General features: G+C 43.7%; 1 protein-coding gene across 3 annotated transcripts in view; it reads left to right on the top strand.

Annotated features, from left to right (window-relative positions):
• The window catches only part of ELMO1 (engulfment and cell motility 1), a 309,086-nt gene that overhangs the window by 253,856 nt on the left and 27,715 nt on the right, over window positions 1-27,515 (top strand). For all 3 annotated transcript variants that reach the window (XM_075418684.1, XM_075418683.1, XM_075418686.1), the window contains one exon: window positions 26,081-26,244. In XM_075418684.1, the coding sequence (XP_075274799.1) occupies window positions 26,081-26,244 (164 nt within the window). The remainder of the gene's footprint in view (window positions 1-26,080; window positions 26,245-27,515) is intronic.

Genomic DNA, 27,515 nt, shown 5'->3' with positions numbered 1-27,515 from the left:
AGCAATTGTATCAGAATCTACATGCTTCTGGGAGATTGCTGAAGATTGATTCATTTTACAATCTTCCAAACCCCCAGCAGTTACCCACCACCTCTTCTCCAGTCCAAGGTGATAACAAGGCATGGGTTTCCATATGGTAGTGGAACAGTACTTACAAGTACTTGGAAAGTTGCTCATTCTGATAAGTACCCATACCAAGGAAGTGAAGAGGCCATTGAAAAAAAGATCTAAAAATGCCTCAAATAATAGCAACAGAATATAATAGCAATGAAAAATGCACCACTGTGCTTAAAACCACCCATTCTGTTAATCAGGTATTTTATATATGCACTTTTGCTCTAGTCTCATATGGTGGTTATAAAACTTCAGGACTGTAGAATTTTACTGTGATGTAGCACATTTACTTGGTCTTAGCTAAATGTGTCCCCATTAAGTTGAATTTATGCTAATTCTGTCCCAGTTAAACAGAAGACGATGTTATTGGCTGCACTACTAAATTGCTTTCCTAGGAGACATCCCATTAAATAAGCGATGCACCCAAAGTGGAATATAATGAATTACATTTTTACTTAAGCTTAATATGTTTTACATCTGTAATTAGGATAGAATTATGTGCACTGTGGATGACAAAAGACTTCTTGGGTCGTGTTGTCCAGTCCTCAGTGAGCATGGATTTTGTCATGTGATTTGTCCAGCTAATTTTTAAGTAGCCTGGGCTATTTCTTCCATTTGTGTTGGAAGGTGATTCCACAACCTGACATTATTTTTCTAATATTTAGCTGAAATGTTGCTTTCTCCTGTTTGTGTTTATATCCTCCCAGTTATTCTTCTCACAGACTGCTTATGTGCCCAGAGCATTTGGGCACCAATCCATTCAAATAAACTCCTTCAATTATCGGGATAGTCTCACTAAAATCAGAATGGCTGGGCAAATTTGACTGCAGAATTTGCCCTTTTGTTCATTACGAACTTCAGCTGCGTGTTCCAGGTTACACGTTCCCTCCATTCTGTGACAGCTCTTTATGCCAGCTGGATCCGGGAGGAACATTGTCCTCCACTTTCATTTCAGGTATTGGCAGTACTCACTGGGAGGAGAAAAAGGAAGCAGAAGGTCTTTTACCAGTGTGAAGTCTGCCCTCCAGCATGATGAATGAAGTCTGTCTTCAGTGGCTTTTGAAGTAGATCAGCATCTCAAGTAACCTGGGTGTGAAAAATACTCCCATTTGCCAGCAGCGCAATCTTAGTTGTAATTCATGTAGTAATCGGGTGAATTGTAATGATGATGCTTTTGGGGACAAAGATTTAGTTCCTCCAAAGTTCTGCTGATCTGGTTTTGTCCTCCTAAAGATGAGTCAAACAACTGTTCCCAGAGATCCTAGAGCCAGGAGCAAAATAGAAAGCCATCATAAGCAGTCCATGTCAATTGTAAGCTCGATCCACAGTCTTTTCAAGAGTAGCAAGAAACATGATGATGCTTAGTTGGTTTCTGGAGTGTGACAATAGGGATCTTCCCTAGTGAAACTGAAAGTCATACAAGTTTAGTAAGCAAGAATTATTCAGGAAGATAAAGAAATAAGAAAGATTCTTTGCATCTCATCTTTCCTCCATGCTGATTTTTAATCCTTCATAACAATTTGGGAAGCTGACCATTTGAAAGGCTAGTTGTTGGCCTTGAGAGGTGATTCACTGGAGGCGAAGCTGTGCTCTAGTGACTGATGGGTGGCAGAGTGTGCTATGATGAGCGTGGGCAAGAACAGTGGTTCAGGGGCTCTTCTCACCTGTTGGCCCAAATATGTACATTTTTGATAGCTAGTATTCTATAGTTACCATGTTTTCATAAACTGAAACCTATTCTCCTTAGTATTCATAGTGAGTTTAGGGTCAGAACTCGCAGGACTCCACAGAGTTCAGTGTTCTGAGTGGTTGAACATTTGCTGGGCTCCATTTATGCTACGAGAAACCGTGGCTTCTGTAATGTCCCTTGTGGAGAAGGAGAGGCATAATTTTCAAGAGGTTAGGACCTTAGGGGCAGTCCAGTCCAACTTGCGTGGAGCTGCTGTACAGCCTTGAGAGTTCTTTTTCCTCATGAGAATGTTCCACTTTGTCATTTGCCTCATCTAAACTGCAAGTCTTTGCAGCGTGGAAGTATCTTGCTTGCTTACTTGGTGATCAGCACATGTGGCAACATACTGTTGTATAAACAACAAGAGGATGGCTGGGAGGGTACTGTCATTCTCATGTGTTCAGTGTAGCTGGCAGAAACAGGACTGTGGAGTGGGGGGGGGTGGGAAGAGAGGTTGTGCGCCCATCTTCCTGGGAAGCTTGTGGAATAGACTTTCAGCTGTTAGATGCAATACAGGGGTGAAAATATCAAGGAGTGAGTTACTTGACAGTGCAGCATGACATTCTTTTTTGGTTTCCATCAGCTCCAGAAACAGTCTTGGAAAGCTCAAACAAGGAAGAAGGGGTGAGATTATAGACAGTGGGTTTGATATCTGAAGAGTGAAAATGACATTGTGAAAGCAGTACTAGAAAAAAAGAAAAAAAAGGACAACTATAGTGTGTGTCACAAGGGTAGATGCAGGGATAACATATTTTAATGTGGCAGATTGGACATCATACCTACATTAGGGAACACAAATATGTGTGCACCTTTATTGTCTCTGGGTGTTTCAAGCATTTGACTAATTATGGCTGGGCATTGGCAAGAGCCTTCGTTATTTTGGTGTCTTGTTAGCTGTCAGGGAAGGAAGTCAATGTCCATTCAGTCTCTGTCTGAACAGAGCACCACAGTTCAAACACATCATTACGCCGTCAGGCTCAGGACCTACATTCTTCCATATGCAATTTCAAATGTCCTCTACCAGTCGTGGTACTAACATTCCCTGACTTGGCTCACACCACCTTTTAATGCATTTGTAGACGGGTAGAGAAAAATTGCTGCTAGCTCAATTTTGAACTTGATTTTGAACTTGATTTTACAATCTTCCAAACCCCCAGCATGTAGCTAACCTGAGAAAACCTACCTTGCCAGTTTTGTGGCAAAGACTAGGGAGAAGAATGTTGCACGGCAGGCTTGGAGCAGACACAAGAAGCATGTGTGAGCCTGCATTACTCTCTATCTCAGCACCTTACATCCATGCAGATTGGTCCAAGTATTGGCAAAGAAGGATTTGCGTGGGAAGAAAGGCTGCCTAAGGCAGCATCTGTATCTTCAATATGTTCCCACAGTAATACCACGCTTACAGCATGAGTGCGCTCCCACCTATGGCTAAAACTTAGACGCATATAAATTGGGCCCTGTGTATTATATGTGCATGTGTCTAGGTATGCGTTAATTCCCTTCTGATGATCATGTCTATAATTTGTACTGTAGGCATATATCTTTATCTGGATGTATATCCTGTATTCAGAATAAAAATTAAGGAGTTTCAGTAGCTGACAGTACACCCTGACATTAATTATCTTTTTAAAAAAAAAACTCTGCCCAATGATCACCTTTAAGGTAATATCAGGTTAGTTATACTATTGCATGTACAGTAAGGAAAGTAAGGCCTGTTGCAGTTACGTAGCCACAAAATGCTGCTCCTTTTCTCATAGAAGATGAGCTCTGTTCTTCTTGCAGGCAGTTATGACTGGAGAGGAGAAAGTTATTCCAAAATTGCCTCATGTACGACTTAGGACGTGGAGCCAGCTGTAAGATACAATTACTGTTGTCTTGACCTTGTCTAGTGGAGGATATATGAACCCCTATGCAGATTTATATGGGTGAGAGATGGATCGTAAACAGAGAAAGAGGGAATTTTGGTCAGGAGCATTAGACCTTTTCCCTTGTCCTTTAGTGAGAATGTCAAGTTTGTTCTATTTTGTTATAATTTCCCCCATTTCCTGCATTTTTTCCAATTTGCTTCTGTTGAATACAATTGCTGAAGGCCCATTATAGGTTGTTAAGGGTTATTTCTAAGATCAAATGAATGGAGACGTAAAGACTGATAAATTAGTCACCCTTAGAGATGGATTCCCTACCTCTCAGTGTCCACCAGTCTTAGCCAGATGCTAGTCTAAGGTGGTTTGGAGATCTGTAACTTACCTCAGTAAAAAAGTTACCTGAAGTAAAAAAGGTTTAGTAGGCATTGCACTCTGGTTTTGTCAAGCTAGAGAGCAAATTTGGACGCTGTTCTGTAATAGATATGGACAGTTGTCCTTTGGCCACAGCACTCCGCAATATTGGCCATAGCTGGACAATAACAGTAGCTGCAAAAGGAGATGCTCACCTCCTTCATCCGTCTGGAACAATCTCAGTTCAGACAAGGACAAGAAAAAAAGAACTCTTTTGACAAGCTACATTTGATGCGCATTCCTGTTAAAAGCATAAAGAGAAAACATAGTTCTGAGGCCTATTCCCTAGAGATTTCCCTCAGCATAGTGGCTCATGATGTAACAAAACATCTACAAAGCAGATTGCATATATCTTTTAGCTCATCCAGATACAAGCTGGCCAAAACTTCGTTGGGATCAATTGATACTGTTAATTGTACTCAGTGGAGCTAAGCTTATTTACCCCAAAAGAGAGTTTTGCCAGAGGTATTACAGCAGTTGCAGCAGAAAACATTAGCATTTAGAACAGTCCTGCTCTAAAATATGCTTGAAGATTGCACCATCTTATCTGGTGACTATCTGGCTGTGCTGTGGGCACTTGTTTACTAATGTGTTTTTCCTTTACTTTTTTCTCCTGTTTCGGTGCTTGGGGGTGAGAAGACTGCACAATTCTGGTTTGTACATAATGTGTATAGTTGCTAGTGAGCATCAGATTTCAGAGTTTCTGACTCAGTACAAGCCTGCCCTGCTCGGGAGAGATATCAGAGCATGAGTGCAAGGGAATCAACCAGAGCTAAAAGCCCCTTCTAGTGCCCACTGATATGTTTGTTAATATGACCTTTCCGATGATTAATGTACAGACTTCCGTGCTCCCTGTCACATTTACAAAGCCGCATTCCCAAGTTGCAGATTAGCTTCTATTTGAATGGGATGTTTTGCTATTGCAGGTATTTCTGGTGACCACGATAAAACAAGCATGTCTACCAAACACCTGAGATGATAAATACCGTCATCACTGGGCAAAAATCCATGTGTGCTACTGGTTATAGAAAGTGTAACAGAACTTTTCACGGTGGTGGTTTGCGTTTCCTGTTTTACCAAACTGCTGGGAACTACCAAAAATAATACGACACGATATGCCTGAAATAGCATCGTTTATTTCACTGCTCTGACACATTTGAGGTTGCACAGAAAGAATCGTGCATTCTTTTCCTTCCTGAGGAACTCTTAGCAGCTTTCTCACAGTAAAAATGGCTGTAAAATCCTTTTTGAATCAGAGTGCTCTGGACATGTCTGAAAAATACCTCACTTTCATTTAAATGATAGTTGTGTGGAAGATCATAGCAATTTAGTACTTTTTTTTAAAAAAAAGAAAAGACAGAGGCACAGCAAACTGGCAGATGAACATTGTAAAAGCCCGTAGGATGGGTCCTGTATTGACAGAAACAAGCATCTCTGTTCCCATCAGCAGCTGCGAACAGCTGTTTAGGAAGTTGTGAATCCTGGTCAGTCTTGTCTTCCTCCCTCCAAAGAGTGAAAAAGCAGGAAAAACCTTTCCTTTCTGAGCTGTGTGTGTACTGTGATCCTCTCTGCCCAGACACAGGTGCTTTCTGTGATTGGGAGGATTGAGAAGGAAACTTCTTTTTGTTAATACTTCTTAACATCCAGTGAAGAGTGAAATACTGTTTCTCTTTTAACAGCAAATAATTGCTTAGCTTTCAACTAGAAGTCAAGCAGAATTCATAACCGTCCTCACTGTGATAGTTTTGTGTAGCAGGGCCTTGCAGGGAGTATTCTGCAACCAAATTAGCCAGTTGTATGCTCCCCAGATCTCTTGCCAAATGGCTATCCCAAAGAGTATTGGGAAAAACCTTTTAATTAGCTCTTCCCTGAGTAGGTCTTCCTTGATTAGTCTTAGCTGAACATCATGTTCTAAAAAGAAAAAAACTATTTAGAAAGGGGCAAGAGTATACTATAAAATTCGTAACTGTCCTTTGCATCCCTGCATTCAGTTCACAAGAGGCCAGTATGAACACAGATGGTGTTGTAGCAGCCAGAGTGCAAAGGCATTGGTGAGAGTCTTGATACTGGTGAGGTTAATTTGTTATGTACTGTGGGACAAAAGCATAAAAAAAATCCTGCTGACCTAGCCAAGGCAGTACTTGCACACATGTGTGTTTGTGTGGCAGGGGACAGCAGTGGGAGGAAAGCTGAGGAAGAAGCAAGAATAAGTAAATATAAGATTGATTTATTGGCTCTGAATTGTTCATCTGTATTCCATTCTTCACTGTGCTGCAGAGGAGGAGAGCAGCTCTGGCACCGTGGTTGGGAAACAGCGGAAGAGAGGAGGAGGAAGGTGATATCTATCACAGGCACTAAAAGTGTTCAATTTTCCAGAGGCTCTGATTAAACAAATGTTGCTGCTGCCTGGCAGCCCTTCCGGACGTTTGTTGGGACAGAATTTAATCAGGAGGTAATTTGTCTGCTGCAATGAGCAGGGTGGCTTGGGAGCACGGTCTGGATGGAGACATTTTTCCTGAGTTTCTTGGGAGCAGCTGTATTTCCCAAACTTCTTTCTGTGCCCAAGGTAATATCACCATGTTTCCTAAGGATAGGGATTTGCTGCTGATGGGCCCAGGTGGCGTAAATGACGGCCACATATAATGATGTAGAACCATTGTTAAGTTGGTTATGGAGCCCTGGTGATGACAAGGGAGGAGGTCAAAAGGAGCTACCCGTGGGACTGGTCTGAGGACTGCTCTTGTGCAGAAGCGGGTTAGTTAGGCTCTGCCCCATGCAGAATGGGGAAATGATTCCCTGCTGATGCTACTTCACGTGTACGGGGGCTGAAGGGGCCGAGAGAGAAAACGCGTAAGAATAGTGCGTGGTGTCTGGGCATGAGCAAGGTAGCAACTGGGTAACCAGCATAGACATACCAGTACTGTGTGTAGACAGGGTTGTCTGTGTTTCACCTGTTTTCCTAACTGAGGTTTACCTGTACTTTTAATCACCTTTAAACTGAAATTATCCCCTTTACTGACCTTTCCAGTTCACCCTTGTGCAAAAAGGGCCTCAGTCACAACACAGCAGAGTGCAGATTGCCCCAGTGACTGGGGGAAGGCTCCAGCACAGAAGAGGATGGAAGCTGCTCTTCCATGTGGTATTTTTTGAACTTCCTAAGTACATAGAAAAGGAGCCCTGTGAAATCATTACTGTGTCCTGCAAAGTATAAAACTGCCTGTATTTATTGGCTTTTGTTCTCATGATATACAGTGGCTGAACGGGCCCCATAGCAGTGGTGCAGCTGTAGGTGAGCAAGCAGATCAGCACCAAAGTTAGCTTTTTTAAACTCACTTTGCCCTTTTCCTTTCAGCTCTTCTTTTCCTACGTATTCTATGTGATTCTACCTGCTACTGTTTGTGTGTTGTGGGTATAAAAGATAAATGACAGCACAGCAAATAAGTGGTCTGTATGAGCTTGCAATGGCCCCACTGTCCAGGAAGGACGAAGGCACAGTGTAATTATGCAGGCCACTCATAGGAGTGATTATAAAATCTTAATGCCACTGTGTGAAGGGCACGAGTATTATAAAAATCTTATTTCTGCAGTGAATTAGGAAGTTTAAAAATACATTCCTGCAACTAAAAGGCAGCCTGCCTGATTAACCTTTAGTCCAAATGTCCACGGCTCATGGGGAAGGAAAGATTAATTCTAACTGATGTAAAACAGCTACAAGAATGACTTAACATTCCTAGTGGTGAAACTGTTGTCATTTTAACACCTTTTGACTCTGCCTGACTTGAAGTAAGCACAGTCAGCCCTTAAAAGGCAGGAATCTCACTCTTGCAATGTCTTTGACCTCCTCGTTTCCAGGCTTAAAGCTCTGATATTCTGTTGTCTAGGAAACCTTTTACTAGCCTGAGACTGAGTCTTTGCCTCTCTTGGGACGGACTTAGGCTTGATGTGCAATTTTGTTTATCTGGGGATTTCAGTCCTTTCTAGTGGAAATGAAAGAAAATATAATTATTTATTGTTTCAGTAAAGATACTTGGAATATTGCTTGATTAGTTGTCTTCATAAAATAAAACAGGAGTTACTTGCTGCAGAACCTATGGAATTGGGATGGATGGATAAAGTCACGGAGATTTATGAGTAGGGGACATGTGGTATCATCAAAGCCGATTCTTCTTGTGCCACTCACATAGCTACCATCTTGGCTTCTGTAGGGTACAGCTACAAATACGGAGAGAAATGTGCTTGCACAGAGCAGATTTCCCTCTCAGCTGTACATAGACACATTTGCATTGTACTCAGAAGTCTAAAGTAAGAAGTGGTCTCAGCTGGCCGAGTCTTGGAGCATCTCAGGAGTGGAAAAGCTTTCCCCCCTTCTTGCTTTTGGTAAGATGGAAACTGGAAATTTAACATCTGCTCCTTCCAATGAGTGTATTTAGGAAGTCTGAAAGACATGTCGTTAGATATGCAGGTTTATCATCTCTTTGAAATCGAAAGCTGTCTATCCTGTCTAGCATTCTATTTTCTGTCCAGTGGAGCCTAAAACTTGTTTTCTTCCATCAAGGAAAGGTAAAATGAAGGGGGAAAGTGTGCAGTGCACACTACTGAGCTCTTTTGGTAGAATGAGGTATTTTGCAGTCCTTAGAAATGAAATGTTCTCTGTAAATCAAAGCGAACCTCTTTTTTGGAGAGGGGCTCCCCACCAGCGCATCCATGTGTGCATCAGAGGTGTTAGTGCTGCAGCCGCATTTGTTCTGTACAACCAATGTGTGTGCCAGGCGTTGGCTTTTGCACTTGGAAACAGGCTGCCTGATGGTTTAGGAGGAAAAAATGGCACAACTCTGTCGCACCTACTTATGCTACAGTCATTCAGAATAGGAGCTTGCATTTTAAAGAAGGAGAAAAGAACAGCAGGGAGGAGAATTACAGGGGCACTGTTATTTTATGTGTGGCTCTTGCTCGAGGATGAGCAAAGCATCTCTGGAAAAGCACAGGAGGACAAGGCAAGTAAAAGGGCCCAGCAAACACAGCTAGCTTTAGGTAACAGGTGACATTAGGCTGGGCTGTGTAAGGGAGGGCTGCTTGCGGGAGCCTGTGGTTAAAAGGCTCTTCCTTGGCCCACTAGCAGAGGTGGTCCCACAGTGCCACTACACTCTGCTGCCCCGCGAGAAGTGCTTGCTCTCTGCGAGCACACGAGTGCTTTGCTGGACCTTTGAGCCAGAGACTCTGTTGCAATGGGAACGTGCAGCGATCCCTTTGGTCCAGCTGTCATCCATCCCTTTCACCCCTCAAGCCTTCAGCATCCTTGTGAACAGCGAGGAGTCCTTCTCCCTCTTTTCCCGGCTAGGGGAAGGTGTTGAGGGAATGGAGTGTTTATTAAGCAGTTGCAATAAGAGCGATAGTCTGGGAAGAATGAGGCTGACAGAGGTGCTGGAGGTGCTGGACTGTAATATCTTAAATCCTTGGAGTGGGAAGGTGGGGTTGGGACTGTGGGAGAAAAGGTGAGTAGAGGCGTCTTGATCGGGCAGGCTGAGAGTTGCAGCAGAAGGAGGTTGACCCTAGGTTTTATCTCTGACTAAGGGGGAGTGGTTGTCAGGTGCCCCCTTGGAAATGCTGGCAGTCACCACGCTGGGAAGAAACGTATGGAGGGCGCCCGGCTCTGCTGCTGCCTGCCCCATTTGGGTGTGCACGATCTGGGGGCTGGCGGGGCGCAGGGGTGTGCTGCAGCTGCAGCACCCCGACCCTCGCAGGCTCGCTTTGCGCTGGCCCTGGGAGGCATGCGCTTGCTGCAGAGGCACCGTGCCCTAATAATGGTATTCCTCATCGATAAAAATGCATTTGTTTTACGTAGCCAGAGCCTGAGATGAGTCTGACCCAGTAATACCCTCCACCAGCGAGCAGGCTTCTTCAACCAGACACAAAGAACGAAGAGGGAGAAGTGTGAGAATTTGCATCCTCGATATTCCCCACCATAGGCACATCACAATAGGGCTCCTGTTCCCTCTCTTCGCTTTCCCTTCCCCGAGCAACGCGAGGTTCCTCCCACCTGCCCACAGCCCTTCAGCGAGTGCGAGTACAACTCCCACACGAGTCTCCCTGCCAGAGTTTCAGCTGCTGGTGCTGCTTCCATGTGCGGGCTGCTCTGGTTGCTGCGCTCGGAGGGTTCATTTTTAAGTTGTCTGTTGAGATGTTTTTTTCCCCCTTCTCACCTAGCTGCATTTGGCTATTGATTTGTCGTCCCTCCTCGACACCCAGGTCCCAGTTTGGGGGCATCAAGTGATGCCTAAGTACAAAGGGAAGCTGAAAGCAGAAGGAGCTTCTTGGTGGGATGAGAAGTTTGCGTGATCAGTGGCCTCTGTCTCCAGTCACAGAGGCCACATCCACTTTCCTGCCAAATTGTCCTTTAGTGCCCATCCCATACCCATCTAGTCTGAACCGACACCGGAGTGCCCCCTGCCCCCTAAAGCCTATTGGGAGCTGAGAGCACTTTAATGTCAGAGGTTTACATATAGTGGATATGTTTGCCGGGTATCACCCACCACCCTGGAGATGTTTCCTACCGTAGGAAGTCTCTTATCCATACACAGATTTTGCTAGTTGGTTGCACCTCTTTTCACTGCTAGCCACAATTAATAATGAATAGGATATGCATGAAAGTGTTGTCATTGGCAGCTCTCTGCTGACCAGTGTATAAAACCCATTAGAAACTGATTATTTGGTTTATTAATTTTTTTCCAGGCCATCCTATATCTGATGTTCTGTTGTTAATTTGTTACTGACTCTCTTAAGTAGGTCTAGTCTTCAAATGAGGAAATATTCCTGATGCCGCCTTTTTGCTGATGATTCCTTGTTAGTGGCTTCCTTTATTTTAAGAAGTGGGTCTGGAGGCACCAAGCAGGAAAAGAAAAAGGATTAAAATGACAAACTGACCAAAAAGATGAAAAAGACAAATAACATGTGGGCTGCAGTCCTCCAAAAATCCAAAAATAAATAAAGCTTCTGTTAAACTGCTTTGAGGAGGAGGTTGAGGGTAATTTTTTATCTATTTTTTTCACAGTGAGATCTGTAACTTCTTTAGATAAATGTTTTAAATGCCCTAAAGTCTAGCCGATGTTAACAAAAGGACCTCAGAATGCATTTTAGTGGACTATTTTTGTGAATGGGAGGTTGAGATAAGGAAAAAAAATAATCCAAGTGAATTGATAGTGCCTGTGGTAGATATATTGTTGCAATAGCAATCCAGATTCAAGCCTCTTGCATGCTAGACCTATACATGGATGTGGAAAGGCTTATTTGCAATAGTCCCTGCTAACTGATGGTTTTTCAGCCACTGCCTGCTGTCTCTTGGAATATACTGACTTTTGAATGGAGCGGTTACCGGGTTCTTAACTTGAGTCTGGAGTTCAGTGGGACTTCTCACATGTTCCTATCTAGACATAAATACTTTTCAGGTCTTTGATCTATTTCTCTCTCCTCAAGCTTTATCTTTATCTCTCTACTTTGTGAAGCAGGGCAGGAAGAGCTTAAATTTTGAGGAACCAGAGTTGTTTCCCAGTCTCCCTCGACTTGATTACAGTAGCAGCGGGGTCAGTTTGGCCCCTTGTTTTCTCTTTTTGTTATCTTGTTTTGATAGTCACCCTGCGGCAGTGGAAAGCAGTCCTGAAAATGAGTGTAAGCTGGAGATTTTTTTGCTGATAGAGGAAGTATGTGAACTTAGCCCACATGAAGACTCTGCGTGCACAGGGAGCTGTACTGTTCTTCTCTCGCTTGGTGAAGTTAGGCTGCCATTGCTGCCTGAGCAAAACCTGTTAGAGCAGCGGCACTTTCCTTCTCGTTGCTCAAGCCCTCTTAAATATCTGCCTTTTTCCTTTGCAGCCACTAGACCCCATTGTGCACGCAGTGAAAAGCTGGCCTGATTGGAGCAGCCGCTTTCTCTGCAGCCTTGGCCTCCCGTGGCTGCCAGCCGTGCCGCAGGGCACCTGGGGCCAGGGTCCGCGTGGCAGCCGAGCGCCCGGGAGCTCCGGGGACAATATGCTGTTAGGGAATTCTCTGGCTTGTTTTCCCCTCGGTTCCTTCCTCAACAGAAAGCGCTGCGTCACGGCTAATGGGGGTGTTCCTAATGAGCAGCTCCACTGGTCGTATTTTGAACATCCTGTTGGGAAGTGCTTGCATCCAAACTGGCTGTGTTGCCATCTCTGTCGGTAACGCCAGCTGATGATTTGGAGAAACGTTTAGTTGCTGCCTATGGTTTTTATGTGGGTGCCACCGACTTGGGATCTGTGAGTTCTATGAGCAACGTACTGCAGATGCTTCACGGAGGGCAGGCGGCTGGTCCTTTGGGAAGGGAGGGAGGACCTTGGCGTTGTGCCCAACAAGTGAAGGACCCCCCACCAGTTGTCCTTGCTGCAGCGCAGGCCAGAGTCTATATCAAGGGCTGTGCTAGGTATATTTGCTGTGAATCGTCAAGAAAAAAACTATAGTTTTGTTTTCATAGGGACGTACTTACCTATCTTTGGGTTCTGCCCCACTGCGTGTGGGGATCTCAGTGTCAAATAGCAATTCTGAGGACTTGGGTTTGCATAGATGACAACAAGCAGTTTGCTGACCTTTGTACTTTCACCTCATGTATCTTTTATTTTAAAAATGGTGCTACTTAGCCCAGATTTCTATTGGAATAGTTTACTGCCTTCCCAAGGAGCTCTAATAGGTAGCTTTCCCTCCCCTGTTTTCTTCTGACAACTTTCAAAAATGGGAACCAAGCTAATAATAGTATTTTGCACCTACAAAAGTCCTTTTATCTGATGAACTCAGGTGTGCGTTAGAAGCGTTGGAAGGGTCTTGTAGCCTTACCATAAGCTAAATACAGTAAATACTTTTTTTACCCATTCTGTAGCAGAGACAATGTGACACGAGGCAGGTGCGTGCTGCTTTCCGAAGACCAAACATTGGTTTGCATGGTGCACGGGAACCTTGTGGGTTGTTGGAATTAATTTCACTCCAATAATATTCTAATCTGTAGCAAGTATGTGCCCTGCTTATATGTTGATGCAGGATTCGGATACAGTGATGTTGATCAGTACTGGATCAGGATAGCAGCTTCTTATCTTTACCTGTACAAAATCATAATGGCAATTGGCTGAGCCCTGCTCTCCATGCGCTGTCTCTCCAGCAGCCATCACTTTTGTCTGCTGAGTAGGTAATGGCTGTGAGCTGCAACAGCAACTCTCTTAAGCTCACGTTTAATTTGGCACAGATTCATGACATGCAAAAGAAGTTTGCAGGGCCTGTTTGCAGACCTGAGGGTGCCAGATCAGTCAGCTTTGAGCTCGTGTTGTTTCACCGGATTTTTTTTTATTTGTGTAAAGCTTAACCCTAGCATTTTGTGCTCCTGTAAACCACTGAGCCCACCAAACAAGACATGGCGAGAGGTATCGCGAGCTGTGGCCCTCTCCCAGAAGCGATGGGACCGAGGAAGCAGAAGCTGTAAGCAAATTGGAACCGAGCCCCGTGAAGACGTGGGTGCTGATGGGCAGGTGAAGTAACGGGAGGTATTCATCCTCCTCCTCGTGCCGGTGGCCAGCAGCGGTGCCTCCTGCGAGCCATCCCTCCTGCCTCCCAGCTCACTCCTCCATGGAAACCGGCGGTCCGGCGCTCGCTGCCCCTCGCCGCGGGGCCCCTGGGCACTTCGCCCGCTTCACAGCTGCCGTGGGGAGCTGCTGTTTTTCTCTCCCTTACTATAATGGCATCCTTATGAGGCTTCCCCCGGCCTGTCTCTCCTCTGCAACAGAAAGTTACATGATTCCGCGTGTGGCTTATGCTGTGATATTTGGGTTCATTTAGTATGCTTCTGGGAGCGCATTTTAACTCTAGAAAGAAAAAAAAGGAAGGAAAATTAAAAAAAGGAAGGTCAGGGAAATGCTAGTCTGTGACGGGAGTTAGGCAGAAGCAGATAAAAACAAAAAGTGGTTTTGTATGGGAAAATTGCTCTTGCTGAACTGGCTGTGCAGCGGTGTGGGGCAGTGACAGCACAGGCATCTGCCTTCTGCTGGACAGACTTGGCAGTGCTCAGTGAAAACTGGGAAAGCTCTATTTTTCGGTGGAAACACAGTAATAGGAGGAACCTATTTGGAGAAGATGCCAGAGATGGCTGACTGCTCTCCGTCAGATGCGTTGTTGATGCAAGAGAGGGTATGGGGGTTTCCAAAAGAGTCTGGAGTTTAAATACTGGGTGTATCTCATTTTATAGAAAATATCCGCTCCATATTGGTGCCAGGTTTATCCAGGCTTACACCCTTTACCCTAAAAATCAGGTAGAATTTTGTTCCAGATCTGTTTTATTTACACAGTCATTTCCAAGTCAGGCCATCATCATCTTTCCGTCTGCAAATCTTTATTTATCCCTGGCGTTGCAGCCTCTGTATTACCATTCCCCTCCCACCTGCTGCCCATCACCTCTACCCAGTGGTTTCCCCTTGGCTGCACCGCATTGACTCTGCGAGCACTTCATACAGAGAAACACAAGTTGCGTCATTCCCATCAATCTTTCCCTTAAAGAATTTCTTCCCCCTTTCTGCCTGACTTCCAATAGGGTGAAATAGTCGAAGATTTTTACGGAAACTTTCGCTTTCATTGCCTCACGTGCTCTTGCTGCACTGTAACTACCCAATACAGCAGAAGATTCAAAAGGGGGAGTAGCATCCTCATAGCCTCAGTTCTAGACTCCTTGTTACCAACATGTGAAACAGGTGTCTGGACACGCTTGTCTGTGCCCCTGGACCATGTTCACTGTAGCATGACATCTTCCATTTGGCTTCTTTCTGGACCTGAGCAAATTTACCAAAGCAAATCCTTTGTGTAATCACGTGTGAGACAGTAGGGGAATTTCAGAATGAGTCTGATAGTTCGTTTTGTTGACTGCTGCAATCTGGCATGCACATAATTCGACTCTAACCTTTCAAAGGAAAACAAATAGCTTGCATTTAATTCTAAATAGATGTCCTACCCCAAAACACTAACTAAATAGTCACAGAGTTGTAGGGAGGGAGGAGTCTGCGTCTTATTAGAAATGTGGATAAGGACAATATGGAAAGAAGTGCAGTGATTTATGATAGTATGGATAAAAGTGCAGTGATAGCATTGAAGTTACTAGAGAAAAGGTCTTTCATCACCAGAAGGCTGTAAGCCTTTCTCCATCAATAAGTCACTAGTTGGTTACTGGAAAGAACACTATTTTAAGACATTATTTACCCTCCTTGTCAGGATCAATGTGTTTCTGGAGATGTATGTGTTTCTGTGTATGTCATTGGTAGTTTCAAATCGATAGTGGGAAGTAAACTTGAAGCCAAATACTGCAATCTTGTCTTAATCCTTCTGTGAGAAAATTTCCTTTGGCTCTGATTTGATATGAGTAAAAGGAACAGGGGAAAGAAACAAAACTGAGAGTGTGGTATTGACATAGCATTCACCAGAGGAAAGGAAGTGATTTTTTCGGGTGTTTCCTATACACGTAGTGAAGGGGATGGAGCAGTGGGACCAGTCTACGCAGGTGTGATGGTCACTGATAAGTCTTTAGTTAAGATTTCATATAGCTGTAGATTACTTGCCTTGTGCTTGTGGAAGAGTATCCTATTCCTGAAGCAAAGGATTGGGTAACCTGATTGGTTTGTTCTGTTCCTGATTTCTCTGGCTAGCAAATCGATTTTGTAACTGAAGTGAGGTGATTGAATGCTTTTGAATTGTTAATGTTAGTATTAGGTGTCGGATAAATCACTGCTATGTATCCTGGGGCGTAGTTTGTTTTCCCCTACTGCGTATAGATCCCAAAAAAGCTTCGCTTTGATCTGGGGGAGAAAAGATTGCTCCTTTGCAGCAATTAAAAATATAGGTCTCTGAAGCCATAAACCATTCCACTGCAATTTTTAGAATGAGATATGGCAAAACATGTCATCTGTGCTTTTTCTGCTTCTAAGAATAGTCTAGTTGAATTCCTTATATGCTTGGTTACGTACCACAACTCGGGGGGAAAAATAACATGCCTTGCTTTTTTTTATATGACTAGGGCAGTGATAACTACCTGAGGCAAAGATCTCATTGGACTACACTGCACAAATTCAGAATTTGCAAAAGGTATTCTGCAATAATTTCACAACATTTTAAAATGGCAATGAAAACATTTTTTCCTTTTTCTTTTTCTTGGACATAGACTTTTTGTGTATGTTTGGCAGTTCCAAGCAGATCTTGGTTTGTAATAGTCCTGACAGCACTTATTATGGTCTGTCAAGTCAGTAATTTGTGAGCTCTGGATTTACAGAATGATTTTCATAGCTAGCATCTAACAAGTCACGATGGATTTAATCTTTTCATTGCTTCATGTATTTTTGTGAATCATTCAGTTAATTCACGCAGCTATTTTTATTCTTGTGGCACTGACTGGACTCTTTGATATCAATTCAACTGTCCCTTGGAACGGTTATTGATACTGAAAAATTGGTGTTCTGTAGACATGTTTTTCAGCTCACTGCTTTATTCAGTGACATGAATGTGAGAACAAGGTTTTACCTAAAAATTACTATAGCTTATTTCTTAAAAATTATGATGCATAGTAACACATGGTTTGTTCAGAGGAACAGCACATCTGCACAACTGCATTTTTGCATGGTTCCTGGATGTTCAGCCGTATCGTTTACAATAACTGGAAGGACGTGGAAATAACTGGATTGAATGAAATAGTCTTTTTTTATTCATCATTTATACCCAGAGCTTGAGTTCTTTGGTTTTTACACTTTCCTATGGCAAAAGCTAGCTCTTAGAATCTTATCCTTGCTTTCCTTCTGTAGAACCAGCTGTTTGCCAGTGTATTACAGTTAATTTTCATTTAGTGTATGCCATTTAATGTAATTGTGTATTTTAAGGAAAGCAGCACCCAAATGTATGTTCCTAATCATGGGTAACTCTCGTATTATTTTCCTTTAGAGTTCACAAGCGTGTTATTTGACGTGTTAATTATTACATTGGTATATGACTAAGGATACAAATATCTCCTCATTTTTCCCCCTCCCCTCACTTAACATTTTGTTTGAGAAGATCAGTACATTTTGTCTGTGAAAAGCCCTGGATTAAATGCCACCCACAAATTATTTTCTGCATGTTTTCTTTTGCCAGAGAAGGTTGTCAGACATTGGGGGAAATAATGTAATATTGGCTGACCTAACATTTCAGTTAACTAACAAGGAAGTTTACAAAAACTGTCATATTAACTTTGCACATCATTTTACTGGGGCAGAAACGCTTTGTCACACAGCATTTATTTCTTGGTTTGCTTATCTCAAGACACAAAGCACCAACAGGAGAGAAATTTATTCCTTAAATCTGATGCGAATAGCATTCTGCAAATATTAAATGTGGGGAAGAGGTTTCCTGTCTCTCAGTCATTCCTGTTTCAGCCCAATACAACCCAAATAACTGGTGTTTGACTTGTGTTTTTAGATTAGCATAGTTTTGAACGGAACCATGGGATTTGAGGGTAGCATCTGGTTTTAGGCCTGCAAGAAGCCAGTGGACTGCTTTCATGTTGTCTTTTACCAAAATGGTTGAAGAGATTGTGGACAGTGTTTACGTGTATTTTGATGATGATTCTAAATCCACATGGATTTCAAGTTTGTAAAGGACTGCTCTTCACTTCCCTTTCTCCTACTGTCAATTTTACCCTCCAGTTCCTTAGGCCAGTCCTTAAGGAAGGTTTCCCTTCTATCAGCTGCTTCCCAAGCCGTAATTTTATAAACATGTAATTTCCCCCATATTTCACCCTTTCTTTTTCTATTTCCTTTTAACTGATCTTCTAACAAAATCTCATTTCTTCTTTTCCTTCAGCCTTCATTTTCTATAGAAATGCAACATCTGTCAGAGTCAGAGCCTCTTTTTTTTGCCTCCAAACTTTTCCACCTCTTCATTTATTTTGTTGCAAGCCATCAAAGAGATGCCTTCCTCCACATGCTGATACTCCCTGCTGGAACCTCTGTTCCTGCACTGGTCACTTTTCCATATCTATAACATCCTTCCTGCTAGCTGCCTTCCTTTTTCTTTTGTCTACTCCAGTCTCTTAACATTCATTGTCAAAATCATCCTCTTGCCTGTCCCTTTAGCCATAATACTCTCCAATGGATTTTTTTTGTAGCCTTTTGTCTTTTTCTCAGTCAAGTTCAAGCTGCTTTTTGCTCCCAGCCAAAGCCTCTGCCACTCTTCCTGGTTTTAACTGGAGAAATAAATAGTCATGTTAAAAGAGAACTGGAGGCCTCATTGGTGTCTAGTGGTTTTACATCAGGATCTGTGTATCCAAGGGAAAAATAATCAGTGCAGCTAACAGAACGCTGTCGCATTTCTTACCTCTCAGCTCCATTGTCGCATCTGCTAGGTGTGCTCATTTATTCATACTAGGTATTTCTGCAAAATGATAGTCACTACTGAACTGGATAATGATATTGATACTGATACCACGTGGAAACAGACTGCTCAGCTTGATCAAAACCATTGCATTGTTTCAAGTCTATTGTCTGCAGACTGAAAGATACTTTGGTTCATACTAGAAAAATGGTGGCCTTCTACATTGAGGTTACAGCGTTGGTGGATAAGGGAAGAGCAACTGATGTCATCTACCTGGACTTGTGCAAAGCATTTGACACTGTCCCGCACAACATCCTTGTCTCTAAATTGGAGAGACGTGGATTTGATGGATGGACTACTCAGTGGATAAGGAATTTGCTGGATGGTCATGCTCAAAGAGTTGCAGTCAATGGCTCGATGTCCAAGTGGAGACCAGTGACAAGTGGTGTTCCTCAGGGGTCGATATTGGGACTGGCACTGTTTAACATCTATGTTGGCAACAAGGACAGTGGGATTGAGTGCACCCTCAGCAAGTTTACTGATGACACCAAGCTAAGTGGTGCAGTTGACACACTGGAGGGAAGGGATGCCATTGAGAGGGACCTGGACAGGCTTGAGAGGCGGGCCCGTGTAAACCTCATGAAGTTCATCACGGCCACATGCAGGGTCCTGCACTTGGGTTGGGGCAACCCCTGGTATCAATAAAGGCTGGGCGATGAAGGGATTGAGAGCAGCCTTGCCGAGAAGGACTTGGGGATGTTGGTTGACAAGAAGCTCAACATGACCCAGCAACGGGTGCTTGCAACCCAGAAGACCAGCCATATCCCGAGCTGCATCAAAAGAAGTGTGGCCAGCAGGTCGAGGGAGGTGATTCTTCCCCTCTGTTCTGCTCTGCTCTGATGAGACCCCACCTGGGGTCCTGCATCCAGCTCTGCAGCCCTCAGCACAGGGAACACATGGAGCTGTTGGAGCAGGTCCAGAGGAGGGCCACAGAAATGGTCAGAGGGATGGAGCACCTCTGCGGTGGGGAAAGACTAAGAGAGTTGGGGCTGTTCAGCCTGGAGAAGAGAAGGCTGCGGGGAGACCTTACAGCAGCCTTCCAGTACCTGAAGGGGCCTGCAAGAAAGCTGGAGAGGGACTTTTTGCAAGGGCGTGTAGTGATAGGATGAGGGGTAGTGGCTTTAAACTAAAAGAGGGTAGATTCAGATTAGATAGATGAAAGAAATTCTTTACTGTGAGGGTGGTGAGGCACTGGCACAGGTTGCCCACAGAAGCTGTGGGTGCCCCCACCCTGGAGGTGTTCAAGGCCAGGTAGGATGAGGCTTTGAGCAACCTGGTCCAGTGGAAGGTGTCCCTGCCCATGGTAAGACGGGTTGGAACTAAATCATCTATATGGTCCCTTCCAACCAAAAGAGTTTGAAAAAATAAAGAAAGTAAAAAGGAAACCCAAAACCCCAGCAACACAAACTTCTTTCACAATGGTTTTAAGTTCTGCAGAAAATGAAGAGATAAGATGTATCAAAGCTTATACTTGTTAAAGCCTCTGACAGCCGCTTTCTCATCCTGCTGCCTGAAAATGAATCAGCTTAATTATTCCTGTGGCTATGCACATCCAGACAGCTTAGAGTTGCCTCTTTATCGCTGGCCGCAGTAACTGTGCTTGTGTTCTGGAATAGTTAAGAGGATTGAAAACTTGGGGGGGGGGGGGGGGGGGGGATTGTAATTCCAGAGTACATGGACTGTACTAGAAGAAATGGTCCAGAATTTGGGAGTCTGTTGTCAACGGTTAAATTGTGCCAGCACTGAGTTTAAATTTGCTGGTGTAGGACGGCGTGTTTGGATTAATAGCCCAAAGTAGTGTGGAGTGGACTGTGACTGAGAGACTAGTATAGGACTGCAATATGTGGAGATGGGGGGGCGGGAGGGGAGGGTTGGAAACAGCATTTAATTATCTTCCAAGGACCTTGAAGTCTCTCAGGATGGCTCTGCTGAGTACTCTGAAAATATAACCATTGATCTACTTAAGACAATTTATCCTTTGGAACAGTCTGAAAAATTGTCTTGAATTAACCTGGTGCACACATTAAACATGTAAAGTTTTCATTAAAGGAGTTGACAGGTTGCTTGTAAACTGAAGTCATTTCCTTTCCCTTCAGAATTAGATTTTCTTTATGGCCTCCTTTGTCAGTAAGCACTGTTCATTAAGAATGATTTGGCCATTTCATTCTACAACCCTGTTTTTGCCTGTTCTGTGAATTTAACTGAAGGAAATCCCTTTGTGACTGAAATGATCAAGCTATAGCTCAATCACTAAATGGTGTTTTCTCCTTCACTTTTTACCCTTTATAAGCCAAGCTTATTCTTTATGGGAGCATTTAGATAAGAAGGAAACTGGGTAGGAATTCTTGACAACCAATTGGCAAAGAGATGTCTTTCCTCCAGTTTTCTGTTTGTTTGCTTGTTGATTTTTGAATGGTCACGTGGAAAAGCTAGTGAATGAAGCCTTAAAACTTCTCACCTCTCCGATGGTTCAAGTCTGGTTGTAGAGAGGAGTATCTGGATGTAGCGTGGTCCAGTGGCTTCTTTTTTATCATGTGCTGCAACGAGGTCGGGGAATCGTGCCTTGCAGTACTTGCTAATTTTGAGCCAAATTAGGAAAGCACTGAACTAAGCACATCATGGTAATGTAGGCTCAGGGTTTACATCTGTCTTGTCTGTGCAGAAGAAAAGTGGACTGTTAAGATTAATGGCAGTCAGTCAGCAGAACATGCTGACACACACAACCCCCTGAGTTAGTCACGAAGCAGCAATGAGTGTAATGTGTGCCCCAAGATACTAGAGGTGCAACTTAGTGGCTTCTGTGATGGTCTCTGGATGTGTTCTTGCTGCTATGAGAGAGTCATTACATGTGAAAGGGCATGCTTGTTCAAGAGAAACACTGGTATCATTGGGAAATTATCAGAAGAGTTCGTCTTCTGTCTGGTGCTCCACAGATGGGTTGTTGTGAATGTCCAGCCCTTCAGGCTGTTCTGGGGGAGGTTTCTGAGGAGATTGATGCTCAGAGTTGATAGCAGGAGTGTGTCTGGTGAGTGGAAGGCTCAGACGTAAATTTTCAGAAGCTTGCAGGCAATGGTAGGTGTCTGAGATGGCAGCCTGTCTTCTCCAGTCAGTGCCAAGGACAAGCTTTGCATTGGTATGGCGTCGGTGGAGTAGAGAGGGCTGTGCTTTCCGCAGGTGCAAACAAGTCACCAAAGTGCGGTCAGTGGGAAGGTTGCTGTAGTTTGGCCCTGATAAACTCCTCTTTCTGACACTGACAATTTCTCTCTTTTTATTTTGTCCCCTTGTAGAGCCCAAGTGTTCAGACCTCTGCTCCATCCTGAAAGGAAGAGACTTTGTTTGCATGGTCAAAAGTTGTCATGGCAAGACAGGAAGAGTAGAAGAGGGGGTGAATATTGGAAAGGCGAAGTAGTCAGAATGTGACATGACCGAGAGGAGGTCAAATAAGCTCAACACAAAGCTAGACTAAAACAGCTTAACAAAAAATAGATAAATTGATGTTATGGTGATAGTGACCGTAGAAACATAAGGAAAGTTAGATGGATACAGAATACGAGGAATAAGGTCCTGTGTGATTAAACAAACGAAAGTATACTTATTCTTCCTATTGTCTTTCTGTTCATGTGTTCAGTGACTTTACCTGTCTTAATTGTAATGCAGAACTCGGGATTGTCTTAGCATACAAGAGGTCATCAGATAAAAAGGACATGACTTAAAGCAAATGTGCCCTCTGAAACACTTATTTCTCAGTAAGAGTAGCAAAGCACAATGTAATTAAAACAACTGTCTACAGTGTTTATGTACAATCAGATTGAGTAGAGAGTACCTTTAATTTCATTGTAAGGTCAGACACATGGGGAGGAAGGGTTGATGCTGTCTCTCAGACAGCAGTAATCACGGGCTGGCAACTCCGCTTTGGAAACTGAACAGATTAGGAGTTCTTGGCAGTGATTCCCAAATGCTCAGGAGACTCAACGCAGTCAGCAGCTTGGACATTTTGGCCGGCTATTTAAATGGTGTTGCCTATAAACATTACAAGGCAAGTGATCACCCGCTTTGTGCTGGGGCTGGGGCATACGCTTCGTGCCTTCTGTCTTGGGAGCAGGGGGAGCCTCTAAACCAAGGAGCTCTTTGATGATACCCTGTGAATAACTTTCCTGATCATAGCCAAGAAGAGTAATTTGCATTGTTTGCATGTTAACTTTAACAGTGAGTACCAGAGAAGGGAGACAAGGCTTCATACAGGATTTTGCAGCTAAGCGTAGGTGATGCTGGTGCATAGTGCCTGAATTTAGGAGACTAAATCTATATGTAAGCAATAAAATACCAGATCTGTACAAACATCTGCCTGAATGCATGAAACTGGAACTGCATGCATGCGTGCGTAAGCAATTGCAGGACTATATTTGCCTGCAAATCTGGTTTAGTGATGAAAAATCAAGGTGATAGGGTAGCGATAGTTAATACAGCAGTGTAGTATGGTTAGTTTAGCAGTTACATTACGCTTGTCTCTTGGAAATTGCAGTAATTTGTTGCTTTCTAATTGCCAGGGAATTTGATCCCATGAGCAGTGATGGGGCTTGCATGTTTGAATTAAGCTACCTGGTTTTGCATGCTTCTTTTGCATGGTACTGCAGAAACGGTGGCTGCAGGCTGGCTGTAAAACCACACGTAACAAAGTGGTCTGGCACAACTTCTCAGTGGGCCTGAGAAAGCACATGTGAAGCAGGCGACTGAATGTCACGATCTCTGTGAGGGTGAAAAGTTAAAGCCCAGTTTGCTGGAGCTCAGACAGTAGTCTTAGGAGATACCAATAGCTGAATTGTTTTCAATGGGAAAGGTTTACAGTCTCTCCCCTGTTCTCCATTCCTGGCCCTAGTATGGTAGTTAATAATAATTAACCCTAATTAATAATATATACATATATAAAATATAAATTGAAATTAATTAGCAGCAATTAGTAGTCATTGTCAAGAAGACAAAAAGAGGAAGACAGAAGATAGTTTTAAAGATCCCAACTTGTCACTGGGATTGTCTGCTGCGTTTTTTCTCGCTATTCCTTGAGGACTTTTCCTTCATTACATTTCCTAAGCCCCTTAAGGCATTAAACCAAGACCCAGTGAAATCAGTAGGAGTATACTGCTCGCCTTATGGGGCAGTGGAGCGATCCATCAACATTCAAGTGTTACAGTTGTTAGGCCTTCAGGTTAGTCATTACCGAGGTGTGGAAGCACGTTTCTTGCTTGGACTGGTGTGGTCTGGTGAGGGCACTCTGAACGCAGTCAAGGAGGCGTTAATCCGTCTAAGCAGTTGGAAGGCAGTCAAGAGGAGTTCGTCCTTCAGATGGGGAAGGAGCCGATTCCCACTGGCAGACCAGCTTAGTAACTCTTCAGAGGGATTTGGCTGCATATGGCCACCATCTGAGAACAAACGTTTGTGTCTCTGAAGTGAGCAGTTTGCAGATGCACAGAATTCAGCGTTGCTTTTTATCATCAAATGAAGTTTTAGAAGACTTGCTCGAATACACATCAATCTACCTATTAGATTTGTAGGAGTGGATGGAGCAGAGCTCAGCTCTGTCTGGGCCAGGTTTGCAAGATGTACCGGGAGTAGGATGTTAATTGCAAGGATGTTTTCAGAGGAAGGCCCCAGCCAGGTGAGCGTGGGTAGGCTGCCTCATCCTGGGGGTGGAAATGCGGCAGAGGCATTTGCTGCCCATCTGAGCCAACACCTTTGTGAGAAACATCTTGCTCCACTTGAAGCAGATCTCTGGGATGGATGTAGTCCTTGTAGTAAGGAAGGAGATTATCTTCACGTTTTTAATTACTCGGTTTCACCTGCTGGACACAGCTAAAATGAGTGCGTAGGTAACATCTGGGAAAGAAGTTACATCTCAGGAAGCGAAAATATAAAACATAGTGCAGGCAATGAGAGTTGGAAGACTGAGGCAACACATGTGAAGCAATAAAATATTCATGGGGAAAAAACACATTTTCAGAATCATTAGGGAACCTCTGAGAGGCTGAGCTTCTGTTTTAAGATGCACGGTGAAGATGAAAGAAAAAAGGAGAATTACCAGTGCAGAAAAAGCTTTTGCCCTCCATTTGTGTAGCTGTTAATTTCTGTCACACCCGCTTTGATACCAGGGGGGTGTTGTTGCTTCCTACTGCTTTTTAGCTGTTGGGTTTGGGTGGGATGGGCCTTTCTAAGTCTGATAAATTGTTTTTTTCAGCCAGCTTAAGCACAGCATCAGATAAACATTTCAAAGTGTGTGATTTGAACACCAGCACCAAGGAAATGAGTCCAGGATTGCAGAGACAGACAGGAATCTGTGATATGTATTTATTTGAACTAGAGCCAAGCAATTCCCCTTAGTTAACTGTGTCTCAGCAGTTTTCTCCTGATAAAATAATTAATATGCAGATAGATGGCTGTTACCCAGCCATTCTTCATTCTCATTTTTTGTTTGCATTGTTTATGGCATTGCTTCAAAAGCAATACTGTAATATCCTTGGCAAATTGATCTTCCTCTCTCTCCTGACTGATGGTCTCTTCTAGTAAGTTCAGTTTCTTTCACAGTGTGTGGCCATATTGTGCCTGCAGCGTAAGGCTCTAAGAGAATCACAGAGTGGGTGAGGTTGGACGGGACCTCTGGAGGTCATCGGGTCCAACCCCTGCTCAAGCAGGGCCACCTAGAGCCAGTTGCCCAGGACCATGTCCAGATGGCTTTTGATTATCTCCAAGGATGAAGACTGCACAAGCTTGACAGGCAACCTGTAGCACCGCTTGGTCACCCTCATGGTGAAAAAGTGTTTCCTGATGTTCAGGTGGAACCTCCTGTGTTTCAGTGGGTCCCCATCGCCTCTGGGCATAAGGAATAAGGGAAGCAACAGGCCACAGTTAGCAGCTTTGTGCTGCTGCCTTCTGGTCAGGGGAGCAGCTCTAAGGCCCAGCAGGAGAGCTGTAAGACCTGAAAGACTCTTGCAGGCAGTTAGACTGGCCCCTGCGGCTTGTGCGCTTCGCCTGGGTTGAGCTGACAGAAGTCAGGATGTGCATCTGCGCTCTCAGTCAGCTCCTTAGGACCTGACAGCTTTTTTCTGCTGTTAGGAGTTGCTGTTTTATGTGTGCCTGCCCCCAACATGACGAGAGCATCATCTCAGCTCAGAATGCAGGAGAGCCATGCTACTGTGGGCATGCAAACCACAGACAGAGCAGGACATAAAATCCTGCAACCAGCAATTTTAATTTAGCTGTCTAGGGAGACAGCTAAGCAATAAATAACACCGTCCCCACTACTCCCCCAAAATACTAATTTTCTTGTTGTAGAGCAGGAGCTTTTGCTGTAAGCTGTGGTGTCCTGTCAGAAGTTGTCTTATTTTCTGGCTGTGCTACTGAGAAATCGTCTTGAGACCGCGTAGTACCGATCATCTTCTATACCTAGAAACCTTACTGTGACCCAGAATAAGATTTGAAACAAAAATGCAGAAAGTGTTAACACAGGTTTTCTTTTCCTTTTCTTTGTTGTCAACCACAGGTAATGCAGGTAGTGAAAGAACAGATAATGAGAGCACTCACTACCAAGCCTAGCTCTCTGGATCAGTTCAAGAGCAAACTTCAGAATCTCAGTTACACAGAAATACTGAAAATACGTCAGTCTGAAAGAATGAACCAGGAAGATTTCCAGTCTCGTCCGATTCTGTAAGTATTGTCTTCTCTCCCCGCTCATTTTTGCATGGAAGGATTAACAAATGTGAGTGATGTGTGTGAGCTCTTCTGGGGGAACCCAAGGAGGAGAGCTGTCCAGGGAGCCGTCCGTGCTCAAAAGCAGTGGTGCGGCATCTGCTTGAAGTGCATTATGTTTGCTTCTGCTGGGAATCACAACTTTTTCTTTGAGTTGAGTTAAATCAGATTCAGCAAATCCCTACAGAGTCTCACATGGCTTATTTATGTGAAACAATGCTTTGACATTGTCTAGCTTTGCCTGATTGTGAGCCTGGGTTTGGGGCTGGTAGTGGTTTTTAAAAAAAAACAAAAAAAACCAAAAAACAACAACAAACAACACAACTTTGTCTTCTGTCCAAGGGCTTTTAAAAATTCCAAATGTCACTTCTCTGAGTGAGATATGGAGAATCCCAGAAGAGCCGCCAATACACAGTGGCTTCACAGACGAGTGGTGTTGTGTGACTGTCTTTGTTTATGGCATTATCTTTGGTGTTGATGACAAGCAGTTACTTATTTGTAAATTATAACATTCTGGCAGCTAGCCAATGGGATTCTCATTTACTTGTTGTTTACTGCAAAGTGTCAAATGCTAATATCACCACCATAGCTCCTTGCTGTTTCTCAGAGTACCTTTTGTTCTGTTGTATGAAAAATGGAGGCTGTACTTGGCTCTGGACCAAGTCTGGGCTTGAGGCTGAACTGATGGCACAGGACAGATACAGACTCTGTGGTGCACAAATGATGTGCTCAGAAATAGCAGGAACCTTTAGACATAAGCAGAGAAATGGTGAGGACTCCACAAGCCTCAGCTGAAATGTCATGAAATGCTGACCATGTTTCAAGCGGAATCGCTTGTGATTTTCCAAATCTGCTTTTCAAGGCAAAGGTATAGAGAAAGGTTTGGACCAGAGCATTTCAGGACTCAGTAGCAGGATGTTCATTTTGATTTGTTTCTAAAGGATACAGATATCTAAGTACAAGCTCTGGGGACACATTCCTCCAGCGGCAGCAGGGCAACAGCGGAAGCGTAAGCTAAGTAGATTTACACACTTAAATTTTAATCATACCAATGTGGATCAAAGGGGGAATGCTTCTTTTATGTTTTCAGTGTATTAGAAGATAGGACCTAATGCCCAATTAGAACTGATGTCACTCATAGTAATGCATCAATGTAAAAGCTCCAAATGGTTCCAGTCAGTTTTGCATCATTACACTGCTCAGAAATCCCCTGCCAATCCCCTGCAACA

Source organism: Opisthocomus hoazin, chromosome 4, assembly GCF_030867145.1.
Source record: "Opisthocomus hoazin isolate bOpiHoa1 chromosome 4, bOpiHoa1.hap1, whole genome shotgun sequence".
Classification (NCBI taxonomy): Eukaryota; Metazoa; Chordata; class Aves; order Opisthocomiformes; family Opisthocomidae; genus Opisthocomus; species Opisthocomus hoazin.
Note: the sequence above shows the minus strand (reverse complement) of the source record. Positions and strands in the feature narration are given on the sequence as shown.